The sequence below is a fragment of the Ooceraea biroi genome, chromosome 13, assembly GCF_003672135.1.
Source record: "Ooceraea biroi isolate clonal line C1 chromosome 13, Obir_v5.4, whole genome shotgun sequence".
NCBI classification, from domain to species: Eukaryota; Metazoa; Arthropoda; class Insecta; order Hymenoptera; family Formicidae; genus Ooceraea; species Ooceraea biroi.
Window position 1 is genome coordinate 1,172,374 of NC_039518.1, and position 25,404 is coordinate 1,197,777.

The window sequence follows — 25,404 nt, forward strand, 5'->3', positions numbered from 1 at the left end:
ACCAGACTGACAGCATAATCTTTCTTTGGTGAATATCTGCTTTTCAAGTGCTTTCAGCAGGTTCATCACGATCTTTTTCATTTGACGTTGTTGTAGACGATCCATTTTTCGTCGCCCGTTATCATGCGTTTCAAAAATCGATCATTTTCCTCACGTTTCAAAAGAGAATCGCAGATGTCAATACGCTCAGTGAGATGAATTTCTTTGAGCTCACGTGGTACCCAAATATCGAGCTTACTAATGTATCCAAGTCGTTTTAAATGGTTTTCAACAATCGATTTCGATACGTTAAGATTCTCGGCAGTCTCTCGTGTCGTTAAACGCCGATTGGAATCGATCGGTGCCTTTATTTTGTCATCATCAATTTCGATTGGCCTTCCTGAGCGTGGTGCATCTTTCACATTAAAATCTCCAGATCGAAATTTAGTAAACCAATTTTGACACTGCCGCAGTTTTAAAGCATCTTCGCCATATACATCACGTAACTTTTTATGAGCTTGCACAGCGTTTTTCCCTTTTCGGAAGTAATAAAACAAAATATGAGGAAAATGTTCTTTTTGATTTTCCATTTTGAAATCGACGGCAAACAAACAATTGTTAACGAAATCGTGTACTTTCTTTTTCTAAAACAAGCTTGAACTGTGAGTTGTTAACCTACATAATGAATTTGCGTTTTAGAATGAAGTTAGTTACATTTCAAGATATGTATGTCCATCTATTGGGAAAAACGCAATTACTTTTTGGCCAATCCAATAGATAATGCGATGAGAGGAACGATTTTGTGATCTGCGCGGAGCGGAGGTGATAACTGATGGCAAGATTTCGACAGATAAAATGGTAAAGAGATCGATAAAGCGCAAAAGAGCTTGTTTGAATAATTATTCTTTTATCATTCTCAATTTTAGCGTTTAATTGATGACATTCTTCACATCCGACAGGAAGCCTCAATTCGTGAAACAGAGTTTCTTGCAGCATCAGGGACTGTGTAAATGTAAATTGTTCACTGGGCTTTACGGACAGGCAGGAAACCGCAGACGTGGTGCGCGGCGAAAGTGCGTGCAATTTCATTTTCGTTTGTACCGAAAATCAACCGCCGTGGATCTCGGCACGAGAAAGTTTGGTAGCCTGACGTGGTTTCGCCATTTGGAATCACCGCAAGATATGATAAACGATGATGCGCAGACAACAGTGTAGTTAATGCCCCAAGTAAAAGACGTGTTGCAATTTTCATCAATACCTCTTTTCGCCAATCCAGGAATCTCCTCGAGGAACGTGACGAAGGCGCCAAAAACTCGGATTAAGGGGGGAGCCTGCTTTAGAACGCTGAAAATAAGGTATATTTTACGAATTGTTTTTGGAGAAACTGAAAAATTGAAATATGTTCTCGTTATTTATGAATTCCCATCGTCGATGAACCAAAGAGAGAAGAAAAATGTTGAAAAGTGCCAAAATGGTGGAGCTTAGAACACAAAAGTACGATTTTTAGGCAAAGTTGTTGAACTTCTTCATGCAAAAATAATTGTTTAACTTAATGTTTTTATGAATGTTAAAGGTTCATCGACGATGGGAATTCATAAATAACGAGAAAATATTTCAATTTTTCAGTTTGGATGAAATTTGGAGGCAGGAGAATGCTCACCAATTTACAATGCCGGCTGCACCAAGATGCCTCCAGGACGGCCTCTACAGGCGATATATTCAAATAAAAAAATAATTTTGTTTATCTTTAAACATGCACTAATAAATGCATTAAAGTTTTATAATGATCCGCTGTATAGTTTCTCCAAAAAAATTCGTAAAATTATACCTTATTTTCAACGTTCTAAAGCAGGCTCCCCCCTTAACTGATATCGATTAGGTCGTTCTGGCGAATTCAGAGAACTTTAGCGAGAGTAACCGAGAACTCCGAAATAATCGGTAAGAAGAAAATTGATTGTCGGTCAGGCGTCGTTGCGGGTACACGCCGATTGAATACGGTTTCTTCAATCATACCGTTTCTTACGCAAACTAGCGAAAGTAGGCGGGCGTGCGAGAGCCGCTTTAGTCACGCAGCATCGGCGATGACGACGACGACGACATCACAAGACACACACGATTGTGTGCTTCTCGCGACAACGTACCTACATCGCGAGAGGAGAGCGCGAGCACATGAGAGAAAATTCGTACGTACGTGCCGTGTGAGCCGGTCGTGGCTCGCCCGGGTTGGAAGAGGATTGCGAAATCGCACCGAAAGCGCCTTCTTCGCACCGAAAGCGAGAGTGAACGAGCGAGGCTCGGCGGGCCACGAAATCGTCGCCGACACAGCTTTGGTTGGGCCCGGCGCAACATCGCAACGTGCCCAATTGAAGGCAGAAGAAACAGCCTGAAATCTTGAAACGTTTACGTAATTCGATTCGTTCTGATCCAGTCAGGAAAGTGCCACATCCGTTAGAATTTGCCGTCCCAACGTCTGCCCACGTGTCGAATCGCGTTTGTCCCCATGTTCGTCCTGGTTCATTTCGTCGATCGGTCTCGCTCTCGAGATTCGATACGATTCTGCGGACCGAAGTCGGTAGAAGCTAGCTCGAACAACCCTCTCTCTCGCAAGGGAACTAACACAACTGTCCCTCACCGATTTTGATGGGCTTTGGGTATGTTGTAGAGCATCGAAAATATTAGACCCCTATTGTTTTTAGCTGCGTATCTCAACGTTTAGGGGTTGAAACAGCCCCTCGAAGATAGGGGTAAATTAAAAAATTCGACATTTTCGAAAATGTGAATACACCGTTGTAAAGAGTATAAAATACTATAAAACTTTTGTATAAAACATTTTTTCATATATCTTATATTTTCAAAGATATTCGCTAAAAATGAAAAATTCATTATCTTCGAGGGCTGTTTCAACCCCTAAACGTTGAGATACGCAGCTAAAAAAATAGGGTCTAATATTTTTCGATGCTCTACAATATATCCAAAGCCCATCAAAATCGGTGAGGGACAGTTGTGTTAGTTCCCTTGTCGGGCTTTTGAGCGTCATTTTGTTTTGGAACAGAATTCGCCTTCTTATGTTGCTATCGTTATCGTGAATTCCGTGCGCATTATGCGTTCCCGCAGTCCGATCGTTAACCGATCGCGGATCAACTTATCGGATTGATCTACCATCGATAGGTACGATTCGCTGTTATCGTCAGTAATGACGTAACCGTGCAATGTGGTGCTCATTTGCCGCTCTCGGAATCAGCTGTGATTTTTTATATCACGTAATGCTCTTGAAAATGCACATCCGATACGTGGATTTAATTTAGCAATTCCATTTGGAATGCAATCGCGTCTATTCTGTTGCCTTTGGAAACTCGCTTGTCCCTCGCACACGACTCAATCCCCGTTTGTCAAGGCGATAGCTTGAATATTAACGCGGGTAGTAGGCCAGATGCGCGCGAATGTCGGACTGTCCTACCGAAAGTAGGACACATATGATCCTTGATCGTCAATGCCCAAGGTTCTATCGTTAACTCGCGTAAATTCGACGCGAGCCATAGCTCGGTCCGTGAGGATTGCGAGGACTGTGGAGTTCGCCCACTCCCTCAACCCCTGCATTATCTCATCCGACCACCAGACCAGATTATGGCCGGGCGCGCGTGCTCCAGTCACGAAAGCTCGATCGTTCAGGGATACGTGCGGCCCCCGGCATCCGTAAACGGTTGCGTCCCCGTTTTTCGGGCGACCTCCTTTTGTGCATACGTCATCTCGGAAATGCACTTGTTGCACCCTCCCCGCCGCCGCCGCCATCGTCGTCGCGGCATCGCGGCCTTCGTTCAAACGCGCGACGCGGGTCTGGCCGGCTCGTCCAGGTAAATAGCGCTACCTGCATCGTCTACGTGGACGCCTGCGTCATCACCGTCGTCGTCGTCGTCGTCAGGGCGAGATAGACGCGAGAAGGCGCCGTGCGTACACATACGCGGCGCGGAAAAGGACGGCGGCCGCACGAGGGGGCGGTGGAGGGAGGGTGCAAAGAGAAAGAGAGAGAGAGAGTGTGTGTGTGTGTGTGTGTGTGTGTGTGTGCAGTGGGAGGCAAGGATTCGTGTCATTGTCAGTGGGTAATCAGGTCAGTGGGCCAGTGGGACGAGACCACTTTCAATTTCAGTCCTTCTAGCCGTATATAACGCGCCGCGCGCGCGTCGTTATCTCGCGTTCCTCCCCCTGACCCCTCCCCCTCCTGCCCAGCCGCCGGCAATCAGTCCGTTCTGCACGTCCGAGCGCTATTTCTCTCTCTATCTCTCACTTGTCTACCTGACGTATTCTTTCTCTTTTCTCGATTGGATGTCTATCTCGGTTGCTACCGGCAAATGGTAACGCGTGTGTGACAAAGAGAGGGAGAGAGAGGGGAAAGAAAACGGCAAATGAGAGAAAGAGACAGAGAGGGGCGTGAAGTCACACCGGAATGGTAGACGGAGAGAGGCCGAGCTACTGACACGCGCCAATCGCGTCACGCTTCTTCACGCGCGAGTGTAACTAGGAGTCTGGACGCGGGGGCAGGGAGGGGCAAGAGCGATACTCGCTCGCTCGCTCGGTCCGGCCGGTCCCGTCTTGCCGCGCCGCGCGCGGTGGAGAGATAGCGAAAAGTAGGACGCGTATTAAAACCACACCGAATAGGCGCGGTTGTGTGAGCACGCCGCTGTGTGTCCGTTGATTGTTCCTCGTTCGCGTTTTCTGCGCGGTTTGATCGCGGGGTCGCGTCTAGGTCCGGTGAAAATACTTGTTGGATCAGCGTGACGGTTCGGGTGCGCGTTCGTAGTAGTGAGGTCTTGCTTTGTCCTTCGTTCGTTTAAGATTTTGGTTCTGTGCTGCGACGGGCCGATGGCGGTCAATACTTCTGTTCCGTAATATTGGACGGCGCGAATGAATGCCTTTTTCCTGTTTCGGGAACTGACGTCATGTGAGCGGTTGCGAGGCGCCGGGGCGGTCGGGGGCCTTATATTATTGCGACATTTTTATAAGGTTGTCTGTCACGGTTAGATTACATTCCCCGTTGTCTTCTATGACACTTGTTTACGGCTCCGGTATACGTTTTAGGCGTAAAGGTGTCTGGATGCGTGAGGGCGCCCTAATCTTCGGTTGCGATCGTGGGCTGTATGGGGCCGGGGGTTGGTGTTTATGGGTTTTTTTTTTTTTGTGGTTTTTGTTTGGTTTTTTGGAACCTTAATGGATGTAGATTCTAATTGGAGCTTATTTCGATCGCAGGATGTTTGGACGCACGACATATGAGCGATCATAAGTAAGACATAGCGAGGGGTTGTACGATAGTTGGTGTCTTTTGTCTTGCTGATATCTTGACGTTGATATTTTATTGCTATTTTTAATATATATCTTTCTTTTTTTTATTTTGTTTTTATTGGATTGGTTTTTTTGCTTGTTGTTTTGTGGGCCGTCGTGGTTGGCCTTTTGGTTTGTTTTGTTGCACGGTATTCCTTTTTCTTTTTTGGTTTGTGGTGTCGATGAACGGCCTTCACTGCAGTTATATGTTTTCTTTTGTGGGTTATTTGGTTAGATGATGCATGCTCGTATATCGTATTCGTTGTTCCTTTGCGTTCGTCGTTTATGTCTGTGGAGGTGCGTTTTGGTGGTATACGTGGCCCCGACATTGGAAACGGGGTGTTATGGTTTTGTGTCGTGCGCGTTTTTGGCTTTAAGTGGAGGTCTTCGGCGGGGGGTTGGTGGTGTTCGGGAATAGGGCGACATGTGATGTGTTTTTTGTATGTTTGTGGTGGTGTCTTATTTTGTGCTTTGTTTTTGTGGCGGTGTGGATGTGTGTGCGCGTTTTGGTTTGTGCGCCTGTCGACTCTGGGGTCCAGTGCGTGGCGCGGTTGTTGTTTTTTTCTCTGGTGTGTTTGTGGGCGATACCTTTTTTGGATGTTGTTTTTGCGAGGGAAAGAATTGACTTTAGGAATGTCGCGGATGGATGGTTTTGGTTTTTTTTTTTTTTTTATTTTTCGCAGTGGTGGATGTGGACTTAATGGATCGAGGTAGGCGGTGGCTTTGGTTTTTTTTTTTTTTGCGTTGGTTGGCTGGTTTTGGGGGGGGGGTTTGAGTTGTTTTGGGGGGTTCTGTTCAGTTGTGGTTTTGTTGTTTGTACGTTGCGGTGAGCCGACAAGGCAGTTTGGTGTGGGGGTGGGGGGGGGGGGGTTTTTTTTGTTTGTGGGGGTGGGTGGGTGTTGTATGTGTGGAGTTGTTGGGTTTCTGATCCTGGCGGCGCGTGGGGGGGTGCGGGCATGGTCGGACTGAGTCCGGCCGGTGGGGCCGGGCGGGACGGGCAGCGTCGAGTGTGTTTCTCGCAGCGTCATCTGAGTCTGATGAAAAAAAGGTGGCCGTGCGATGGTGCGGCGGGCGCTGTGTTCGATGCGCTTCTTGCGAAGCTGGCAAGAACGTGCTGGGTGCTCACGCTGATTGGAATCTGCGCCGCGGGTCGGCATCTGCGCAGGAGTACGAGGAACGGGCCTGAGTGGGACGCGCGCCTTGCGAGCGACAGAGGTACCGGCGCGCCTGGATACAGTGGGTATACGGATTCTTCACTAGAGAGCTTAGCAATGAGCCGGAGGCACAGGTTACAGTCCACCGAGGCCTGCGGTTCGAGCTGGTTCCTTGTAGGGGTGCTGTGGCGGCGTGGCGCCTGTCGTCGGTTCTTATCTTTCATGGTTAAGTCGTTGTGTTGTTTAGTGTTTGGATCGTTTGGTTGACTTGTTTTGTCTTTGTTCTGTGGGTGTGCGCGTCCGAGCTGGTGCTTTTATTCGGGGCGGGTTCTGATTTGCCGCTGTTCCAGTTTGATAGCTGCGGATTTGAAAAGGGCGTCCTCGTTCCATGTTCTTGTTTTCCACGCGCCCTGGCGAATTAATTCCGATCTGTCCTATGCCGTTTTACGAAATGCGTTCGCGAGTGTTTGAGCCGGGCATAGCTGGTCGCCGTGTGGTATTCGGGTTCGCGCTGATCGTGCCGTCACATGCTTTGGGGGCTGATGGCTCTCGTTGTTATTTTTTTCGTCGTTCCGCACCTCGATGTAGCGCTTTGCAGCCGTTCTTAGTGTGTTTTACATGCCGTCGATGTGCTGATGCTTCGTCGCTGCTTGTGTATCTTTTTTGTCGCTATGGTGTCGCCGTACGCCTTTGCAAGAAGGGCGTGTCTGATGCTTTGTCCTTCTTCGAAAAGCGTACCCGGTTGGCGGTAATTTTCACGTGTTTCAGCAGTCGGTCTTTGAAGCAATGACTTATACCTCAGGGTACGGGCACTCGATTCGAGATTGTCGGCCGTTGTCGGCGCTTTTTCGGTGTAAGGCCATGAGTCGTCTTTTTGACTGAAATAACGCTGTGCTGCCCGCGGAAGTGCGGGAGCACATCGGTCGCACGGTCGTGCGCTATTATTTGTGTTTGAATTGCGGGCGGGTGTTAGATGTGAGATTCCCCTGTGCCCGCGGTATGACGCCTTCTTCAATTTCAATGGCTGTATCGGAACTCTGCCCGCCGCCGCGTCTGTTTTTCCGGAATATAGGTCTCGGGAAGACATGTAGATGGCCTTCGATTATATCATTTCTATCATTGGTGAATGGCGGCGGCTAGCGGCATTGTATTAATAAGAGCCCGTTTCAGCATGGCTGCGTGCGGCGGCCGCCGAGCACACAAGAGATTAGGAGGTTCTGTGAGCTCTAGCTGATTTGCGGTAATAGTATGAATCTTGGACATTTTCTTTGTTATCGTTTGTCGCGGTGAAGACTGCCTGGATTTTTCTCGACACTCGCAGTTTCATTTAATCTTTCTCCCTAAATCCGCGAGGACCTGTTTGGTTTTTTTTTTTTTCTGCGACGGACCTGTCTCTTGTTTTTTTGAGAGTTTTCGAGGTGAGATTTTTTGCTTTCTCATGTCCGCTCCTTGGCGGCTCTTGGTTTGCCTAGATACGCCTGTCTTTTGGGTCTGGTCGGTTTTGTGTTGTTCGAACTCTCATTTCCGGTGCATCTCATTGGTCGCTGCTAGTTTTGTTGTGTGTCATGTCGTTTGCCCGTTCTCCTGTTCGGTCGATTGCTGTCGAGACTGTTAATCGGTGGTGCTTTTTTTCACAAACGTTGTTTTTGTTGTTTTTGTTGTTTGTTCTTGGTGTGGTTTTGTTATATTTTGTTGAGGATTTGTTACGTAATAGGTGAAGTGCGCGAGCTACGTTAGGGGATAAGAAAACGGAAAAGAAGGACGCTGATGGCGGTGGTCTACGGGGTTTAAACCGGGATGTATTGTAGGTGTAGGCTAGGATGGATAGAAAGCATATTTTAATCTTGAATAGAAAATTCGAAAATCTAGATTCAAATAATCTTGGTGCTATCTCATTCATTTTCTCAGAAGGATTTAGATAAAATTTGTAGCAGGTTCAAAATATTCTTGATTTAAGAATATCGTGAGATCTAAAAGACATCTTATTCTATTCTTCTAAGAGAATTTGTAGAATCTGCACAAAACGGCCAATATTTATGTGTTGCAATCGAAAACCGGGAAAGTGTTTCTGTTATTTACAATGAATAAGTGGAAATGTCTTATCTCGAATCTTATTTCTCAAGTAAGTATATTGTATATACTTACTTACATTTCCATATCTTTTAATATTTCTTGTAGAGTATTGCACTTATTCATTGTAAATAACAGAAACACTTTCCCGATTTTCGATCGCAACACATAAATATTGGCCGTTTTATCCGAATAAAGGACGCAGGAGCGCCGAGTCGACGAGCGACCGTGAGAAAATGATGCGTCGACATGGACAAAGCCTACTATAAAGTGGCGCTAATATCAAATTATTCTACATACAAGAATATATATAAGCATAAATTTGTATGTGTTACTCTTGTCTCAAGACAGTAAGACAATCTTATTTAATTCGAGAGAGAAGAATAGAAATTACTGATTTAAATTAAAAATTGTTTTATTTTCATATTTTTTATACTTGTAATACGATTAAATTAGTGAAGAATACTTTTCGTCTTGTTATCAGAAATCCTTTCTGAGGGTGCACGGATTAATCGCGATGTAATCATTGATTATCACTTGGCCTTCCATTTTCATACTTACCATTGGCATCGATCATAACTCCAAGCTTGTTTGATTAAACTGTTTTGTCCTCCTGTTTTGTTTAGACATAGTTTACGCGATTACGTGACCAGTGTCTTTTATAACTGGTACACGACGTTTGTTAACCCTCTCGCTACACCCACAGAAAAGATTTCTCGACTTAATGCTATTACTCTTTAATCTATCATAAAATAAGATCGCTATAGCGACAATCAGATTTATTATTGAAAAGAAGCATATTTTAATCTTGAATAGAAAATTCGAAAATCTAGATTTAAATAATCTTGGTGCTATCTCATTCATTTTCTCAGAAGGATTTAGATACAAATTTGTAGCAGGTTCAAAATATTCTTGATTTAAGAATATTGTGAGATCTAAAAGACATCTTATTCTATTCTTCTAAGAGAATTTGTAGAATCTGCACAAAACGGCCAATATTTATGTGTTGCAATCGAAAACCGGGAAAGTGTTTCTGTTATTTACAATGAATAAGTGGAAATGTCTTATCTCGAATCTTATTTCTCAAGTAAGTATATTGTATATACTTACTTACATTTCCATATCTTTTAATATTTCTTGTAGAGTATTGCACTTATTCATTGTAAATAACAGAAACACTTTCCCGATTTTCGATCGCAACACATAAATATTGGCCGTTTTATCCGAATAAAGGACGCAGGAGCGCCGAGTCGACGAGCGACCGTGAGAAAATGATGCGTCGACATCGACAAAGCCTACTATAAAGTGGCGCTAATATCAAATTATTCTACATACAAGAATATATAAGCATAAATTTGTATGTTTACTCTTGTCTCAAGACAGTAAGACAATCTTATTTAATTCGAGAGAGAAGAATAGAAATTACTGATTTAAATTAAAAATTGTTTTATTTTCATATTTTTTATACTTGTAATACGATTAAATTAGTGAAGAATACTTTTCGTCTTGTTATCAGAAATCCTTTCTGAGGGTGCACGGATTAATCGCGATGTAATCATTGATTATCACTTGGCCTTCCATTTTCATACTTACCATTGGCATCGATCGTAACTCCAAGTTTGTTTGATTAAACTGTTTTGTCCTCCTGTTTTGTTTAGACATAGTTTACGCGATTACGTGACCAGTGTCTTTTATAACTGGTACACGACGATTGTCAACCCTCTCGCTACACCCACAGAAAAGATTTCTGGACTTAATGCTATTACTCTTTAATCTATCATAAAATAAGATCGCTATAGCGACAATCATATTTATTATTGAAAAGAAGCATATTTTAATCTTGAATAGAAAATTCGAAAATCTAGATTTAAATAATCTTGGTGCTATCTCATTCATTTTCTCAGAAGGATTTAGATACAAATTTCTAGCAAGTTCAAAATATTCTTGATTTAAGAATATTGTGAGATCTAAAAGACATCTTATTCTATTCTTCTAAGAGAATTTGTAGAATCTGCACAAAACGGCCAATATTTATGTGTTGCAATCGAAAACCGGGAAAGTGTTTCTGTTATTTACAATGAATAAGTGGAAATGTCTTATCTCGAATCTTATTTCTCAAGTAAGTATATTGTATATACTTACTTACATTTCCATATCTTTTAATATTTCTTGTAGAGTATTGCACTTATTCATTGTAAATAACAGAAACACTTTCCCGATTTTCGATCGCAACACATAAATATTGGCCGTTTTATCCGAATAAAGGACGCAGGAGCGCCGAGTCGACGAGCGACCGTGAGAAAATGATGCGTCGACATGGACAAAGCCTACTATAAAGTGGCGCTAATATCAAATTATTCTACATAGAAGAATATATAAGCATAAATGCGTACATGTTACTCTTGTCTCAAGACAGTAAGACAATCTTATTTAATTCGAGAGAGAAGAATAGAAATTATTTAAATAAAAAATTGTTTTATTTTCATATTTTTTATACTTGTAATACGATTAAATTAGTGAAGAATACTTTTCGTCTTGTTATCAGAAATCCTTTCTGAGGGTGCGTAATCGGAGCAAATTAATAAAGGATTAACAGAGAATAAAAACGTGCTAAGAAAGCAAATACCAACAAGACACCAAACTCCTCATATAAATTTAACTCAAAGCGAGTAGTCCAATATTTTACTTTCGTCAATTTATAACGGTCGAACCTTCGGCAGCCAACAATATTTCAAGTACAACCTGTGGTCGTTTCGGTTTCCTCGAAGGAGAGGCATCAATTTTAAGATTCCCCCGCTCCTTCCATATTGCATCTCGATATATCGTAAAAAAACGCGTCGAACAATGCTGATGCCGATGGAATAGTCTTCGACACGCGTCCCGATGAGGCAATACCTGTAAGGGCTAATAATTCACATCATCGGAGACGCGCGCGCTACAGCACTTTCCCTTCCCTCATCTCAATGACTTCGGAAGTAGTCATGTAACAATGGAGCACGCGACCCTTTCCGTCCTCTATCTCTCTATACACCTTTCCTCCTCATCCACCGACTTTCCGATTTTTTACAGTCCGTTTCCCCTAAGCCTTTTGATCATTTCACTTATTGTCGGCGACCCGACCGCTTCAACGTAATAATATTTCAGTCGACACAGGATTATAGTGTAGAAATGAAAAAAGGAAATAAAATGAAGAAATAACTTTCGAAATTTCGGTCCTTTCCGTTATTGCTATTGTGCAACTGACATTGTTGTCTCAACTCGCAACAGGCAGGGTCAACATTTTGTGTGAATTTATGGCGAAAATGTCTTCCCGTACCTGTTGCAGGTACCGGCAGGCTAATTATTGAAACCTGCGAGAGTCGCAGTCAGTCAGGATCCTAAGAGGGAATTGGGAATTGTCACTCTATTCTGTTTGAAAAAGGTCTATTATGAATTCTTGAATTCCCCCATTTTAACGTAATCCTTTCGACGAACTGCTAAAAGATCATTTCAAACAGAAGTAAAAGTATTCATTATTCTATTAACGACGAGTTCGGTATTACAGTTTGGACAATAACACATTCAAAATGTGGCGACAAAGATTGCAAGGAGCGCAAATATCTTTTCTGGATTCTCGAATTTCTGTTAAATCTTTATGTACGTTTGCAACCCTCGCAGCTTTACTCATTGACACGCGAACGTTTCTTCATTTTGTGCATTTTCACAATTTTAAGAAGGCGTCATTTTGAATTTCATGACAAATTCAGCATTTGAAACATCCCTAATTGATGTCGGAACGTGCAATCAAGTCGCGGGTTATAGAAAAGGAACGAGGCGCGGAGTTTACGGTCGATTTCACGCCGCCTTCTTTGCTCGTGGCGTAGGCGTGTAATTGCGGGGGATGAGGGGAAGGAATATCAACCGCCTCTTAATTCGCTTCCACGTATGATTAAGAGAAATGGGTTAACGCCTCTCGCGTCGCCACGACAGGATACTCTCGTCGCTTTTGGGCTTACCGAGGGGATCGATCCTCCTCCCTGGGTAGGTGTAACACCCTGTGCTTGTCGCATGAATCGGTGCAACACCGGCGCGTAAACGCGTCCCTCTCTTTTTCTCTTACGTGTGCGGTTTTTATTGCACCGCACACATGTCCACCTCCCACGCCCACACGTTAAAGACGACGGGGGGGAAGGGGGAGGGGCCCGTTTCTCCACCGCAGCGGTCGCTATTGAATCGCTTGACCCACTTTGATAAACTCGCATCGGAATAACTCAATAACGCCGTGTCGCGCCAACAACGGTAATTATTATTCGACGTTTCCAACATGCGCGCGCGTATCGCGTGGTAACACGCGCTCCAATTTATCCAAATAAATGCACTCTCGGTGCACTTGACTTGACGCCGGCTCTCTTCGCCCAAGTCTCGGCGGAATTGACCGGGTGCGACCGACGGCGATTCGGTTGGGAGGGAAGAAGAAAATCGGGAGATTCCTTCGGTCGGCTCGATCCTGCGCAACTCGCAATATCGCGAAATCTTGCTGTCGGTTGTGCGTCACGTGGTCGGGATACCGCCTGCCGTCGTGTGGCGCCCCCACGTTCTTATCAATAACTAGCATCTCCGTGACGCCAATATTTTCGCTTGTTCGGATACGCGTATTGTAACGAATTCCCGATGTATTTGATTTGATTGGCCGGTCAGGAAAACCAGTCTTCAATGAATTTGATTACCAAAATGAATTTTATGCCCGTCGATGCGAGCATGTTTCTGAAATACAACTCTGTCTGTCTGTCTTTGGGGATACGCTGGATCACGCGTGTCGCACTCGCAGGGGAGCATGAAGCTGCGGTGCGCAAAGCAATTAAGAAGCTCGGCACGATGGAAACGTTCGATTTGTTTAGCCGTGCGTGTTTAAGGGGGGAGCCTGCTTTAGAACGCTGAAAATAAGGTATATTTTACGAATTGTTTTTGGAGAAACTATACAGCGGATCATTATAAAACTTTGATGCATTTATTAGTACATGTTTAAAGATAAAAAAAATTATTTTTTGATTTGAACATATCGCTTGTAGAGGTCGTCCTGGAGAAATCTTAGTGCAGCCGCGTCGCCGGCATTGCAAATTGGTGAGCATTCTCCTGCCTCCAAATTTCGTCTAAACTGAAAAATTGAAATATGTTCTCGTTATTTATGAATTCCCATCGTCGATGAACCAAAGAGAGAAGAAAAAAGTTGAAAAGTGCCAAAATGGTGGAGCTTAGAACACAAAAGTACGATTTTTAGGTAAAGTTTTTGAACTTTTTCATGCAAAAATAATTGTTTAACTTAATGTTTTTATGAATATTAAAGGTTCATCGACGATGGGAATTCATAAATAACGAGAAAATATTTCGATTTTTCAGTTTGGATGAAATTTGGAGGCAGGAGAATGCTCACCAATTTACAATGCATTTATTAGTACATGTTTAAAGATAAAAAAAATTATTTTTTGATTTGAATATATCGCTTGCAGAGGTCGTCCTGGAGAAATCTTAGTGCAGCCGCGTCGCCGGCATTGCAAATTGCTGAGCATTCTCCTGCCTCCGAATTTCGTCTAAACTGAAAAATTGAAATGTGTTCTCGTTATTTATGAATTCCCATCGTCGATGAACCAAAGAGAGAAGAAAAAAGTTGAAAAGTGCCAAAATGGTGGAGCTTAGAACACAAAAGTACGATTTTTAGGCAAAGTTTTTGAACTTTTTCATGCAAAAATAATTGTTTAACTTAATGTTTTTATGAATATTAAAGGTTCATCGACGATGGGAATTCATAAATAACGAGAAAATATTTCGATTTTTCAGTTTGGATGAAATTTGGAGGCAGGAGAATGCTCACCAATTTACAATGCCGGCTGCACTAAGATGCCTCCAGGACGACCTCTACAGGCGATATATTCAAATCAAAAAATAATTTTGTTTATCTTTAGAGACATGTACTAATAAATGCATCAAAGTTTTATAATGATCCGCTGTATAGTTTCTCCAAAAAAATTCGTAAAATTATACCTTATTTTCAACGTTCTAAAGCAGGCTCCCCCCTTAACACGTCGGCCAATGAAGCAGAACACAATGAGAATGCAGTAATTGAGCACGGTGCATTCAACGCCCAATTTGCACGTGGCTGTTCTAATTTTTGTTTTTTTACCCGCGTATATGTATTGGGTCGTCCGGAAAGTTCGTGCCGATTTTTAATAGATGGCGTTGGAACATGTCTGAATATATCAATGTTATTGAAAACATACGATTTATATACATATGCTTAAAGGTGACATTTCAACGCATCTTTAGGAAAAAAGTTTCAGATAAATTGATTCGTGTCAGTTTTGTACTCTTTTGAAGATGGAAGAAAACAAAGAACATTTTAGACACTTGATCCGTTTCTATTACCGGAAAGGCAAAAATGCCTCACAAGCAACAAATTCGATATGTTCTGTTTACGGAGAAGGCGCTTTAGCTGAAAGAACCGTACGTAAGTGGTTCGCTAAGTTTAGAACTGGTGATTTTATCCTTAAAGACCAAGAACGCTCGGGCAGACCCTCTACTACTGATGATGACCAAATCAAGACACTGATCGAGAATAACCCGCGCTACACGACACGTGAATTAGCAGAGATACTGAAAATATCGAAAACCACTGTCCACGATCATGTAGTGAAGCTTGGTTACGTAAGTCGCTATGATGTATGGGTTCCGCATAATTTAGCCGAAAAAATTTAATGGATCGCATTTCCATCTGCGACTCGCTGTACAAGCGCAACGAAAACGTACCATTTTTGAAGCAATTAGTGACGGGTGACGAAAAATGGATCATTTACAACGATGTAGAACGAAAAAGATCCTGGGGTAAGCGAAATGAACCAGCATTAACCACTCCAAAAGCCGGCCTTCATCCAAAAAAGTCATGCTCTGTGTCTGGTGGGATTGGAAAGGAATCCTATATTATGAGCTCCTACCACACAACCAAACGATAAATGCAGATAAGTACTGCTCGCAACTGGACGAATTAAAGACAGCGATTCAGGAAAAACGTCCAGAATTAGCTAATAGGAAGGGCGTCGTGTTCCATCAGGACAATGCCAGACCTCATGTTTCTTTGACTACCCGACAAAAATTGTTGGAGTTTGGCTGGGATGTGCTACCTCACCCACCGTATTCACCAGACATTGCACCTTCAGACTTTCACTTATTTAGGTCTTTGCAAAATTCTCTTAGCGGCAAGAACTTCAACTCTTTGATCGACATAAAAAACCACCTTGAGGAGTTTTTCGCCGAGAAACCTAAGAAGTTCTGGGAGAATGAAATCTTCCAGTTGCGTGAAAGATGGACAAAGGTTGTGAAACAAAACGGTGCATACATAAGTCAATAAATATTTATCGACATAAAAAAATGTTGCCTTTGAATTTTCCTTCAAAATCGGCACGAACTTTCCGGACGACCCAATACATTTCATTCAGAACCTGTACGATAATTGAGGAAAAAGACACACCTTTCGGTCGCTTTTGTATCACTTTTCCACAGAGAAGAGCTTACGTTGTAAACTCGTGTTAGTGAAGCTTTTCGTGAAATATGTGCGACAAATTTTTCCAAACGGGAACGTTGCGTCTTTTATACCGCACTTTATACCGGTTTGCGACTTTCCGTTACGCTTCTCGCCGATGAAATCGGCGACTGCGTATTTTTTATGCGTAATTATGCCGCTAAAACGCGCGCTCTTCTACGTCGTTGACGGTATATACGTCGTATTCACGAGCATTTCTAAATACAACGCTCGATCGGCCTTGCTGCGCGAGGAGACAAGGTTGCGTCCCAGATTTTCGCGAAAATTAATCACGGACTCTGTCTCGGCGTACCGTCGGAGATTTTGAAAAACAGGCGAGCGCGATTGATTCGCGTGACACACGCGCTCGCGGCTCTTGATGCTTCCTTTGATTATCGCGCGACTAGTGCTGCTCACCTTTGTACCGTGACCGAAATTGCATAATCCAGTAGCAAGACTTTCTTGGGTTTAGTTGAATTTATGTATATTTTTAAAAGGTTTTTTACTAATGTAAATGTCTAAAAATAATTTTGTCTCGCATATTTTTTGCATTTTGTATATCTTACATTTAATATATCGATAATTATTTATTTAAGTAAAACAATACCATGATTTATTTACCTATGTAACTGAATATTTTATACAGATTGTTTGGATAATTAAATAGAAATTGCTGGATTTAAAAATGCGATTGCCCGTACGCACTGTACTATGCTGCAATCTTTGAATAACATTTTCAGATCAAGTTTTCATTGTAATTTCTCAAGTGTTTTCAACGATATTGCGATCTCACAATCAGGGACAATAACGTGCAATTGAAAATCGAAGGCTAAGGTTGGACGGAGGCGTCACACGACATAGTTCTGGAACATTGTCGCCATAAAAACTAGCCGACATTAATAAGATCATACTTCTGCATGCACGCGCGCGTGCGCGCGCGTCTTAAATTTCAAAGTTTCTGCTGTTCTCCGCGCCAAGGCGCTGAACGCGCTCCGCGCGTCGAAACCGATCCTCCGTCTCCGCTGCCCGCCCCTCCTCCATTCGTCGTCCGTTCCGCAGTCTCCGCTCGTACATACACACGTTTTCTCGTGCTAGTTATGATGAATTCGATTGGGTAATACCGGCGTACCGCGCCGAGGCACAAGAAGTGACGCCACGGGACACGGTCTGTGGTTTTTAATACGCGTCCTACTTTTCGCTATCTCTCCACCGCGCGCGGCGCGGCAAGACGGGACCGGCCGGACCGAGCGAGCGAGCGAGGTATCGCTCTTTGCCCCTCCCTGCCCCCCGCGTCCAGACTCCTAGTTACACTCGCGCGTGAAGAAGCGTGACGCGATTGGCGCGTGTCAGTAGCTCGGCCTCTCTCCGTCTACCATTCCGGTGTGACTTCACGCCCCTCTCTGTCTCTTTCTCTCATTTGCCGTTTTCTTTCCCCTCTCTCTCCCTCTCTTTGTCACACACGCGTTACCATTTGCCGGTAGCAACCGAGATAGACATCCAATCGAGAAAAGAGAAAGAATACGTCAGGTAGACAAGTGAGAGATAGAGAGAGAAATAGCGCTCGGACGTGCAGAACGGACTGATTGCCGGCGGCTGGGCAGGAGGGGGAGGGGTCAGGGGGAGGAACGCGAGATAACGACGCGCGCGCGGCGCGTTATATACGGCTAGAAGGACTGAAATTGAAAGTGGTCTCGTCCCACTGGCCCACTGACCTGATTACCCACTGACAATGACACGAATCCTTGCCTCCCACTGCACACACACACACACACACACACACACACACTCTCTCTCTCTCTCTCTTTCTCTTTTGCACCCTCCCTCCACCGCCCCCTCGTGCGGCCGCCGTCCTTTTCCGCGCCGCGTATGTGTACGCACGGCGCCTTCTCGCGTCTATCTCGCCCTGACGACGACGACGACGACGGTGATGACGCAGGCGTCCACGTAGACGATGCAGGTAGCGCTATTTTACCTGGACGAGCCGGCCAGACCCGCGTCGCGCGTTTGAACGAAGGCCGCGATGCCGCGACGACGATGGCGGCGGCGGCGGGGAGGGTGCAACAAGTGCATTTCCGAGATGACGTATGCACAAAAGGAGGTCGCCCGAAAAACGGGGACGCAACCGTTTACGGATGCCGGGGGCCGCACGTATCCCTGAACGATCGAGCTTTCGTGACTGGAGCACGCGCGCCCGGCCATAATCTGGTCTGGTGGTCGGATGAGATAATGCAGGGGTTGAGGGAGTGGGCGAACTCCACAGTCCTCGCAATCCTCACGGACCGAGCTATGGCTCGCGTCGAATTTACGCGAGTTAACGATAGAACCTTGGGCATTGACGATCAAGGATCATATGTGTCCTACTTTCGGTAGGACAGTCCGACATTCGCGCGCATCTGGCCTACTACCCGCGTTAATATTCAAGCTATCGCCTTGACAAACGGGGATTGAGTCGTGTGCGAGGGACAAGCGAGTTTCCAAAGGCAAACAGAATAGACGCGATTGCATTCCAAATGGAATTGCTAAATTAAATCCACGTATCGGATGTGCATTTTCAAGAGCATTACGTGATATAAAAAATCACAGCTGATTCCGAGAGCGGCAAATGAGCACCACATTGCACGGTTACGTCATTACTGACGATAACAGCGAATCGTACCTATCGATGGTAGATCAATCCGATAAGTTGATCCGCGATCGGTTAACGATCGGACTGCGGGAACGCATAATGCGCACGGAATTCACGATAACGATAGCAACATAAGAAGGCGAATTCTGTTCCAAAAACAAAATGACGCTCAAAAGCCCGACAAGGGAACTAACACAACTGTCCCTCACCGATTTTGATGGGCTTTGGATATATTGTAGAGCATCGAAAAATATTAGACCCTATTTTTTTAGCTGCGTATCTCAACGTTTAGGGGTTGAAACAGCCCCTCGAAGATAATGAATTTTTTCATTTTTAGCGAATATCTTTGAAAATATAAGATATATGAAAAAATGCTTTATACAAAAGTTTTATAGTATTTTATACTCTTTACAACGGTGTATTCACATTTTTCGAAAATGTCGAATTTTTTAATTTACCCCTATCTTCGAGGGGCTGTTTCAACCCCTAAACGTTGAGATACGCAGCTAAAAACAATAGGGGTCTAATATTTTCGATGCTCTACAACATACCCAAAGCCCATCAAAATCGGTGAGGGACAGTTGTGTTAGTTCCCTTGCGAGAGAGAGGGTTGTTCGAGCTAGCTTCTACCGACTTCGGTCCGCAGAATCGTATCGAATCTCGAGAGCGAGACCGATCGACGAAATGAACCAGGACGAACATGGGGACAAACGCGATTCGACACGTGGGCAGACGTTGGGACGGCAAATTCTAACGGATGTGGCACTTTCCTGACTGGATCAGAACGAATCGAATTACGTAAACGTTTCAAGATTTCAGGCTGTTTCTTCTGCCTTCAATTGGGCACGTTGCGATGTTGCGCCGGGCCCAACCAAAGCTGTGTCGGCGACGATTTCGTGGCCCGCCGAGCCTCGCTCGTTCACTCTCGCTTTCGGTGCGAAGAAGGCGCTTTCGGTGCGATTTCGCAATCCTCTTCCAACCCGGGCGAGCCACGACCGGCTCACACGGCACGTACGTACGAATTTTCTCTCATGTGCTCGCGCTCTCCTCTCGCGATGTAGGTACGTTGTCGCGAGAAGCACACAATCGTGTGTGTCTTGTGATGTCGTCGTCGTCGTCATCGCCGATGCTGCGTGACTAAAGCGGCTCTCGCACGCCCGCCTACTTTCGCTAGTTTGCGTAAGAAACGGTATGATTGAAGAAACCGTATTCAATCGGCGTGTACCCGCAACGACGCCTGACCGACAATCAATTTTCTTCTTACCGATTATTTCGGAGTTCTCGGTTACTCTCGCTAAAGTTCTCTGAATTCGCCAGAACGACCTAATCGATATCAGTTAAGGGGGGAGCCTGCTTTAGAACGTTGAAAATAAGGTATAATTTTACGAATTTTTTTGGAGAAACTATACAGCGGATCATTATAAAACTTTAATGCATTTATTAGTGCATGTTTAAAGATAAACAAAATTATTTTTTTATTTGAATATATCGCCTGTAGAGGCCGTCCTGGAGGCATCTTGGTGCAGCCGGCATTGTAAATTGGTGAGCATTCTCCTGCCTCCAAATTTCATCCAAACTGAAAAATTGAAATATTTTCTCGTTATTTATGAATTCCCATCGTCGATGAACCTTTAACATTCATAAAAACATTAAGTTAAACAATTATTTTTGCATGAAGAAGTTCAACAACTTTGCCTAAAAATCGTACTTTTGTGTTCTAAGCTCCACCATTTTGGCACTTTTCAACATTTTTCTTCTCTCTTTGGTTCATCGACGATGGGAATTCATAAATAACGAGAACATATTTCAATTTTTCAGTTTCTCCAAAAACAATTCGTAAAATATACCTTATTTTCAGCGTTCTAAAGCAGGCTCCCCCCTTAATCCGAGTTTTTGGCGCCTTCGTCACGTTCCTCGAGGAGATTCCTGGATTGGCGAAAAGAGGTATTGATGAAAATTGCAACACGTCTTTTACTTGGGGCATTAACTACACTGTTGTCTGCGCATCATCGTTTATCATATCTTGCGGTGATTCCAAATGGCGAAACCACGTCAGGCTACCAAACTTTCTCGTGCCGAGATCCACGGCGGTTGATTTTCGGTACAAACGAAAATGAAATTGCACGCACTTTCGCCGCGCACCACGTCTGCGGTTTCCTGCCTGTCCGTAAAGCCCAGTGAACAATTTACATTTACACAGTCCCTGATGCTGCAAGAAACTCTGTTTCACGAATTGAGGCTTCCTGTCGGATGTGAAGAATGTCATCAATTAAACGCTAAAATTGAGAATGATAAAAGAATAATTATTCAAACAAGCTCTTTTGCGCTTTATCGATCTCTTTACCATTTTATCTGTCGAAATCTTGCCATCAGTTATCACCTCCGCTCCGCGCAGATCACAAAATCGTTCCTCTCATCGCATTATCTATTGGATTGGCCAAAAAGTAATTGCGTTTTTCCCAATAGATGGACATACATATCTTGAAATGTAACTAACTTCATTCTAAAACGCAAATTCATTATGTAGGTTAACAACTCACAGTTCAAGCTTGTTTTAGAAAAAGAAAGTACACGATTTCGTTAACAATTGTTTGTTTGCCGTCGATTTCAAAATGGAAAATCAAAAAGAACATTTTCCTCATATTTTGTTTTATTACTTCCGAAAAGGGAAAAACGCTGTGCAAGCTCATAAAAAGTTACGTGATGTATATGGCGAAGATGCTTTAAAACTGCGGCAGTGTCAAAATTGGTTTACTAAATTTCGATCTGGAGATTTTAATGTGAAAGATGCACCACGCTCAGGAAGGCCAATCGAAATTGATGATGACAAAATAAAGGCACCGATCGATTCCAATCGGCGTTTAACGACACGAGAGACTGCCGAGAATCTTAACGTATCGAAATCGATTGTTGAAAACCATTTAAAACGACTTGGATACATTAGTAAGCTCGATATTTGGGTACCACGTGAGCTCAAAGAAATTCATCTCACTGAGCGTATTGACATCTGCGATTCTCTTTTGAAACGTGAGGAAAATGATCGATTTTTGAAACGCATGATAACGGGCGACGAAAAATGGATCGTCTACAACAACGTCAAATGAAAAAGATCGTGATGAACCTGCTGAAAGCACTTGAAAAGCAGATATTCACCAAAGAAAGATTATGCTGTCAGTCTGGTGGGACTTTAAAGGTATTGTGTATTTTGAGTTGCTTGCAAGGAATCAAACCATTAATTCAGACATATACTGTCGTCAACTGGATAAATTAAATGATGCCATCAAACAGAAACGTCGAGAATTGGTGAATCGCAAAGGTGTTGCGTTTCACCATGATAACGCTAGACCACGTACAAGTTTGGTCACTCGTGAAAAATTGTTGCAGCTTGGATGGGATGTGTTACCACATCCACCATATTCGCCAGACCTGGCACCATCGGATTACCATTCGTTTCGTTCTTTGCAAAACGCCTTGAATGGTAAAACCTTTACTGCTGATGAGGATATGAAATCGTTGTTGGAATTGTTTTTTGCTGAAAAAGATAAGAACTTTTTTGAGCGCGGAATCTTGAAGTTGCCTGAAAAATGGCAAAAGATAATCAAACAAAATGGACAATATATTGTTTAATAAAGTTTTTGTTTCCCATGAAAAATTCGCCTTTTATTTATATAAAAAAAAAACGCAATTACTTTTTGGCCAACCCAATATATGGCGAAGATGCTTTAAAACTGCGGCAGTGTCAAAATTGGTTTACTAAATTTCGATCTGGAGATTTTAATGTGAAAGATGCACCACGCTCAGGAAGGCCAATCGAAATTGATGATGACAAAATAAAGGCACCGATCGATTCCAATCGGCGTGTAACGACACGAGAGATTGCCGAGAATCTTAACATATCGAAATCGAGTGTTGAAAACCATTCAAAACGACTTGGATACATTAGTAAGCTCGATATTTGGGTACCACGTGAGCTCAAAGAAATTCATCTCACTGAGCGTGTTGACATCTGCGATTCTCTTTTGAAACGTGAGGAAAATGATCGATTTTTGAAACGCATGATAACAGGCGACGAAAAATGGATCGTCTACAACAACGTCAAACGAAAAAGATCGTGATGAACCTGCTGAAAGCACTTGAAAAGCAGATATTCACCAAAGAAAGATTATGCTGTCAGTCTGGTGGGACTTTAAAGGTATTGTGTATTTTGAGTTGCTTGCAAGGAATCAAACCATTAATTCAGACATATACTGTCGTCAACTGGATAAATTAAATGATGCCATCAAACAGAAACGTCGAGAATTGGTGAATCGCAAAGGTGTTGCGTTTCACCATGATAACGCTAGACCACGTACAAGTTTGGTCACTCGTGAAAAATTGTTGCAGCTTGGATGGGATGTGTTACCACATCCACCATATTCGCCAGACCTGGCACCATCGGATTACCATTCGTTTCGTTCTTTGCAAAACGCCTTGAATGGTAAAACCTTTACTGCTGATGAGGATATGAAATCGTTGTTGGAATTGTTTTTTGCTGAAAAAGATAAGAACTTTTTTGAGCGCGGAATCATGAAGTTGCCTGAAAAATGGCAAAAGATAATCAAACAAAATGGACAATATATTGTTTAATAAAGTTTTTGTTTCCCATGAAAAATTCGCCTTTTATTTATATAAAAAAAAACGCAATTACTTTTTGGCCAACCCAATATATGGCGAAGATGCTTTAAAACTGCGGCAGTGTCAAAATTGGTTTACTAAATTTCGATCTGGAGATTTTAATGTGAAAGATGCACCACGCTCAGGAAGGCCAATCGAAATTGATGATGAAAACTAAAGGCACTGATCGATTCCAATCGGCGTTTAACGACACGAGAGATTGCTGAGAATTTAACATATCGAAATCGAGTGTTGAAAACCATTAAAACGACTTGGATACATTAGTAAGCTCGATATTTGGGTACCACATGAGCTCAAAGAAATTCATCTCACTAAGCGTATTGACATCTGCGATTCTCTTTTGAAACGTGAGGAAAATGATCCATTTTTGAAACGCATGATAACAGGCGACGAAAAATGGATCGTCTACAACAACGTCAAACGAAAAAGATCGTGGAGCAAGCGTGATGAACCTGCTGAAAGCACTTGAAAAGCAGATATTCACCAAGAAAGATTATGCTGTCAGTCTGGTGGGACTTTAAAGGTATTGTGTATTTTGAGTGCTTGCAAGGAATCAAACCATTAATTCAGACGTATACTGTCGTCAACTGGATAAATTAAATGAGCCATCAAACAGAAACGTCGAGAATTGGTGAATCGCAAAGGTGTTGTGTTTCACCATGATAACGCTAGACCACGTACAAGTTTGGTCACTCGTGAAAAATTGTTGCAGCTTGGATGGGATGTGTTACCACATCCACCATATTCGCCAGACCTGGCACCATCAGATTACCATTCGTTTCGTTCTTTGCAAAACGCCTTGAATGGTAAAACCTTTACTGCTGATGAGGATATGAAATCGTTGTTGGAATTGTTTTTTGCTGAAAAAGATAAGAACTTTTTTGAGCGCGGAATCATGAAGTTGCCTGAAAAATGGCAAAAGATAATCAAACAAAATGGACAATATATTGTTTAATAAAGTTTTTGTTTCCCATGAAAAATTCGCCTTTTATTTATATAAAAAAAAACGCAATTACTTTTTGGCCAACCCAATATATGGCGAAGATGCTTTAAAACTGCGGCAGTGTCAAAATTGGTTTACTAAATTTCGATCTGGAGATTTTAATGTGAAAGATGCACCACGCTCAGGAAGGCCAATCGAAATTGATGATGCAAAATAAAGGCACTGATCGATTCCAATCGGCGTTTAACGACACGAGAGATTGCTGAGAATTTAACATATCGAAATCGAGTGTTGAAAACCATTTAAAACGACTTGGATACATTAGTAAGCTCGATATTTGGGTACCACATGAGCTCAAAGAATTCATCTCACTAAGCGTATTGACATCTGCGATTCTCTTTTGAAACGTGAGGAAAATGATCCATTTTTGAAACGCATGATAACAGGCGACGAAAAATGGATCGTCTACAACAACGTCAAACGAAAAAGATCGTGGAGCAAGCGTGATGAACCTGCTGAAAGCACTTGAAAAGCAGATATTCACCAAGAAAGATTATGCTGTCAGTCTGGTGGGACTTTAAAGGTATTGTGTATTTTGAGCTGCTTGCAAGGAATCAAACCATTAATTCAGACATATACTGTCGTCAACTGGATAAATTAAATGATGCCATCAAAACAGAAACGTCGAGAATTGGTGAATCGCAAAGGTGTTGTGTTTCACCATGATAACGCTAGACCACGTACAAGTTTGGTCACTCGTGAAAAATTGTTGCAGCTTGGATGGGATGTGTTACCATATACACATCCACCATATTCGCCAGACCTGGCACCATCAGATTACCATTCGTTTCGTTCTTTGCAAAACGCCTTGAATGGTAAAACCTTTACTGCTGATGAGGATATGAAATCGTTGTTGGAATTGTTTTTTGCTGAAAAAGATAAGAACTTTTTTGAGCGCGGAATCTTGAAGTTGCCTGAAAAATGGCAAAAGATAATCAAACAAAATGGACAATATATTGTTTAATAAAGTTTTTGTTTCCCATGAAAAATTCGCCTTTTATTTATATAAAAAAAACGCAATTACTTTTTGGCCAAA

General features: G+C 43.0%; 1 protein-coding gene across 1 annotated transcript in view; it reads right to left on the reverse strand.

Annotated features, from left to right (window-relative positions):
* Positions 1-25,404, reverse strand: part of LOC105287386 — a 130,715-nt gene that overhangs the window by 89,617 nt on the left and 15,694 nt on the right. The window contains exon 2 of the mRNA XM_026974684.1: positions 20,231-20,267. Coding sequence (XP_026830485.1) covers positions 20,231-20,267 — 37 coding nt within the window. The remainder of the gene's footprint in view (positions 1-20,230; positions 20,268-25,404) is intronic.